This window comes from Fukomys damarensis, unplaced genomic scaffold (assembly GCF_012274545.1).
Source record: "Fukomys damarensis isolate Sample0158 unplaced genomic scaffold, DMR_v1.0_HiC HiC_scaffold_21, whole genome shotgun sequence".
Classification (NCBI taxonomy): domain Eukaryota; kingdom Metazoa; phylum Chordata; class Mammalia; order Rodentia; family Bathyergidae; genus Fukomys; species Fukomys damarensis.
Window position 1 is genome coordinate 18,762,413 of NW_022900933.1, and position 5,069 is coordinate 18,767,481.

General features: G+C 57.3%; 1 protein-coding gene across 1 annotated transcript; it reads right to left on the reverse strand.

Annotated features, from left to right (window-relative positions):
• Positions 1-29: 29 nt before the first annotated feature.
• LOC117287124 lies at positions 30-4,317 on the reverse strand. The gene is made up of 4 exons (XM_033766695.1): positions 3,975-4,317; positions 3,716-3,858; positions 1,503-1,870; positions 30-1,111 (listed from the first exon to the last, which is right to left on the reverse strand). Exons 3-4 carry the CDS (start codon positions 1,745-1,747, stop codon positions 697-699), a joined length of 660 nt encoding a protein of 219 aa, XP_033622586.1. The 5' UTR covers positions 1,748-1,870; positions 3,716-3,858; positions 3,975-4,317; the 3' UTR covers positions 30-696.
• Between the last annotated feature and the right edge of the window lie 752 nt (positions 4,318-5,069).

The following is a 5,069-nucleotide window of genomic DNA, read 5'->3' on the forward strand; positions in this document are numbered from 1 at the left end:
TCTCTATCCCCAATTGACATGTTTATGATCCAACAAGAGAAAACTGACAACAAAGACTGCATACAATAAACAAGCAAATCATACACTGTGCTAGATATGTTGTACAGAAAAAGGGGGTTCAAGAACCATGGGTGAGGGTGGGGAAGGATACAATGAAACGGGAGAAGCAATATTTGAGCAAACTTGGGGAGATATTTGGGAATCACAGGGCTACCTGGAAGAGGAAACAGCTGAGGAGAGGCTGAGGCGGGAACATCCAAGGACAGTAAGGCAGCCAGGCATGGAGGAGGTGAGTCAGAGCGGGCCAGCCAGATAGGGTGGGGCCTTGAGGGCCATTGTTAAATGGGTATGAGTGAGAGGGGCCTGCAGGTGTCTTCAACAAATACTCAGCCCTTAGGGATTCAAGGTGACACAGGGAAAATCCTTTGGGAGGTGATTGCAACCATCCAGGCAGGAGGTAGAAATGGAAGGATAGAGGCGGGAGGAATATGAGCTCTGCCCAGACAGACAGTAAAGAGGGAGGCAACCAGGTTTCTTCACAGGTCTTGGATGGTGGATGCAGGAGAAAAACAACAGCCCAGATGCCCCCAAAGCCAAACCTGAGCCCTGGGAGGATAAAGTCCCCACCAACTGAGATGGGCAGGTTCTGGTGCCGCAGACAGGGGTGCTGGAGAGCAGAGAGAGAAACCCAGGAACTCATCTGGGACGTCTATTAGAGAGGGCGCGTGGGCCCTGGAACTCCGCCCAAGGGCTTTGGTGGAGGGGCTGGACTGGGATGTGTGCCAGGGAATATGGGCACGTGGTGTGCGGAGGAGCAGGAGACCACGTGAGGCCCCCAAGGGTCTGCGTGTGGACAGAGAAGAAAAGGGGCCGATGACCTGAGGCTGGGGGACTCCAGGGACAAGAGGTCTTGAAGGAGAGGCAGAACCAGCAGAGGGGCCCAAGGGAGAGGCCGAGTGCGCTGGCTCTGGTCACTGGCAGGTGACCTGGTAGGATGCGTCTCACTTCCTGTGATCCTCCCTCCTCTCCGCTTCCCGACCTCCAGGAGACAGTGGCGGCGGCCACACCCTTCCGCCTTGCTGTTTCTGCCTCGGAGCCATACAACCAGGCACTGAAACGTGAACCGAAATAAACCTCTCTTCCTTTAAACTGTGGGTGTGGGGTATTGTGTCCCAGAGACAAGAGACAGACGGAGACAGATGTGAGGGTGGCAGAACAGATACAACCAGTCAAATGCTTCGAGGACACCATTGTGTTGCTAGGCAACCCCACTCCACGCCCTCCCCAGGACGGGAGCCAGTAAACATCCTATACTAGGTGACTTGAGTTAGCATCTCGGCTATTTACAGCCAGAAACATCTAAGAAACCCTGGCCTCCTCCTTTTCCCGCTCTCCATGTACCCACGCATGACACTGTGGCCCCGCATCTGGTGACACATCATCCCCACTACTGGACTATGAGCCCCCTGACCACCCCGGGTCTCAGACTCCCTCGTCCATACCTAGCGCTGTAGCCGGACCAGAGCGGGGTCCCAAGACGAGTGTGATGGGGACAATCAGAGGATGGGATCGGAGCACATGGGTCCCGCCCGGCTACGGGTTTCTCCAGCTCCACCCAGCAGCCTGGCAGTGTCGGGGTGTAAACATGTCTGGGGTGAACGCCTTCGGGTGTTTGGGCGCACAGAGGGTTGGCCTGGAAGCCAGGCATCCACCAGAGCTGTGAAAGCAGACATCTGGGGTGCGCCATGAGGCTGAGGACCAAATTGCTCCATTCCACAAAACTGGAAGCTGCTGCCGATGCAAGTTTCTTCTGGAAAGAGCCGCCCTCTTGACACGCTCCCTGCCACCCGGCCACACGGGACGGGGACCTCTGCGCGATGGGTGGAAAGGGGTGCAGCTGGACCAGGGCGCCTCCCACGAAGGGGGGACCTGCCCGACACCTCCGGTGGCGGGGACAGGGCCTCCTTCCCCCTCGCCCCACGCTGCCTCCATGAAGCTGTTGCTGCGCCCCTTCCCGGGTTCTCAGAATTTGTCAGAGAAGCTCTGCGGGGGGAAGCGCTACCCAGGGGTTGGCGCGTGGACCTGGCGTGGGACCGGCCTGTCCGGAACGCCTCCTCAGCTGTCCTTCCTTTATCACGGATCCAAGTCCTGCTTTGTGCCAGGCACTGTGTGTGCCCCGAGCCAGGGCTGCAGCCTGGACATCACAGCGCAGCCGTGACCGCCCACCTGGCAGCTCCCCTCAGCGACATGCAGCAGCACGGAGCTCCGACGAGGAGGCGCACGCTGAACAAGTCACCTGAACATCCACACGGTGAGGACCTCCAGAGAGGACAGACACCCCCGGGGAGCCACGTGGCAGTGGCGTGGGTCAGAACAAGTTGACCAGTGAATAGGAAGCTCACCTGCATCTGTGCTAGGATTTTTGTGAGGGTTAATGCAATCACGCGCACAAACCCTGCCGGCCCTCACCTGGCCCTGACTAGCTCCTCTGGTACCCAGCCTGGGAGCCTGGGAGCCTGGGAGGAGTCTTCAGAAGGAGGTGGATCTTGGCCAGCTGTGGCCTGTGGGGCCTTCGGAGCAAAGCAGCTGCCTCCCACCTCTGGGCCCGGCCATCTCAGCGTTAGAATAGCAACTTCCACACACATGTCCAGCAGTCTTTGCCTGTGCTCCCTGAACTCAGCCCTAATGTCACCATCAAAGTAAGCAAATCTCCCAAATAGGACACTCCTGGACCCTGACCCTGGCCCGTCCTCCCCAAGGGCAGTCACCCCTCCAGGTCGCAGCTGAGCTGGCCACTGGGCAGCAAAGGACAAAGCAGTCAGGTGGGGCTTGGGGACCCTGGTCGGACACTGGCAAAGCAGCTGCTCTCCCCAGCTCCTTTCCCAGCCCTCAGGGAAAACGTTAACAGCAACAGAAGCCTGGGCCACCCTCATACTCTACCCAACCCCCCGAGGCCACTGGGCTACCCACGGGCAACTGAGAGACCTGGTCATCTGGATGGGCCTTACTGCAAGGGGACCGAGAGCCTGATGCTCTCTCTGCTGCCTCAGTTTCCCTATAAGCCTGGGGTAGAGCACTGAGGATAGTTGGAAGTGAAGAGTTCTCTAGGGTGGAGTCTGTGCTCTGAAGGCACATTAGAGTCCAGGTGATGGGCCAGCAAAGGCAGAGGAGTTTCTGGGGACAGGACCAAGGAGCACTGAGGATAGTTGGAAGTGAAGAGTTCTCTAGGGTGGAGTCTGTGCTCTGGAAGGCACATTAGAGTCCAGGTGATGGGCCAGCAAAGGCAGAGGAGTTTCTGGGGACAGGACCAGCTTTATGGATGTACAGTTACGCAGTAACACATGGCCCCATACTGGGTTTCAGGTTGTATTGTCACAGGGAATTAAACTGGGACTTAAACCAAGGGCCTTCACACTAAGCTACACCCCCAGCCTCCTTTTTTAATTTTTTAAATTTTTTAGTCAGATTTGCTAAGTTGCCCACATTGGGCTCCAACTTGCAATTCTCCTGCTTCAGCCTCCCAGAATGCTTGCCTAAATTCTTTGTCGGGGGTTGGTACCAGGGATCAAACTCAGGCAGGTGGCGACACCACGGAGTTAAATCCCCGGCCCCAAATTCTTAATATTTTTTACACTAAGATAACCCCATGACACGGCCCACAAATCCTATAGCCAGTCCCGTCTGGGGTCAGGACGTTTATTCACAAAAAGCCTACCTGTCTGGGAAAGTGGGACTGGGCTTGGAGGGTGTTTTCTCCACGACGTAGCCCAGCCTGCACCTTCCCCAACTCTCCTGATGAAGATGAAGTCTGCTGAGGCCTCCTCTTGACTTTGACTTTGCCAGGTGGAACGTGTATTTCTGAAAGAGAGGAGAGATAGGGAACAGTCCTGACTTCAAAAGGTGGCAGGTGAAGAAAACAGAGGAGAGAAGAGGACCCGCTTCCTCCCACGGTGGCCCTGGGCGGCCTCTCCCACCGCGTGTGAGTGGCAGCAAGTCTGTGCTCCCCGGGCTGGAGCGTCCATTGGAGGTTGCTGTGGGTGTGAGATGAGAAGGGAGGAGAGCAGAGGAGGCAGCAGAGGAGGAGAGGGCGGGGCGAGAAGGCCTGGAGCCAGGAGGAAGGCTCTGCAGGGCCTCGGCCAGCCGGGGCAGCTGGGGCCGTTCTGGCCTGTGGCCCCCAGCCAAGAGGTAATTCAGAAACTCTTCCGATGGCTTCTGGTCCTGCGTGCCTTGCTCCTCCCAACAAGCCAGCCGCCTGGGCCAGGCAGACGCTTGGTTTCCACCTCCTTGATGCTGCCCAGCTGCTCCTTCAGCCGTCACAGCTGGTCCCGGGTCAGGCGGTGCCGGGAAATGAGCTGGCTGGAAGGGAGCAGGCCTGGGTCCCGGGCCAGGGCTGGGTAGAATCCAGGCTCTGGAGAAGAGGGTGGGAAGGGGACCCACCCTGTGTGTACTGGGGCCTGGACAATGTAGACTTAGCCTCAGGGCCTGCCTGAGGCCTGGCCTGGACCCCAGCCCAGCTCTGGGAAGCTAGGCCAGCAAAGCCTGCCCTTCCTGGCAGAGACAGGCCAAGCAGGAGCCAGGGCCCAAGGCAGTGCCAGTTTCCACACCCCAACTCCATCTGAAGCTGAGAATCAGGGCAGGAGGAGGCTTTTCCTCAACGTCTCCTAAGATCGAGGCTGCTCATCCCCTCTCCATTAAAATGCAAATTTCCTTAGAGGCCGGCTGTGGGTGGGGCAGAGTTCTTCAAGCTTCATTCCTCACCGTTGTGGAGGTTTGTGGCCAGCCAACCTGAGTACAGCCCAGAAGACAAGCACAGGATGGGTCTCCTGACCTGCTTATGCCAGGAAGGATGGGAGAATGCAAAAGGGCCAATGAACTTACACAGTTAGGCCCCAGGCAGCCTTTCCCTACCACCCCCATCTCAAAACCACACATCCGGGGCCGGGATTTAGGTCAATGGTTGCACTGCCTGCCTTGCAAGTACAAGGACCTGAGTTCGATCACTAGTACCAAACAAACAAACAAACAAAACAAAACAAAAAAACCCACACATCCATCTCTAGCCAGCTGGC

Bases quoted from the DNA above. Each gene is read 5' to 3' on its own strand.
- LOC117287124 (XM_033766695.1), bottom strand. From the start codon at position 1,747: ATGGCGCACCCCAGATGTCTGCTTTCACAGCTCTGGTGGATGCCTGGC. The intron at 1,112-1,502 runs GTATGGACGAGG...TTCACGTTTCAG, and splicing joins TGGTCCGGCTACAGCGCTAG to TGCCTGGTTGTATGGCTCCG.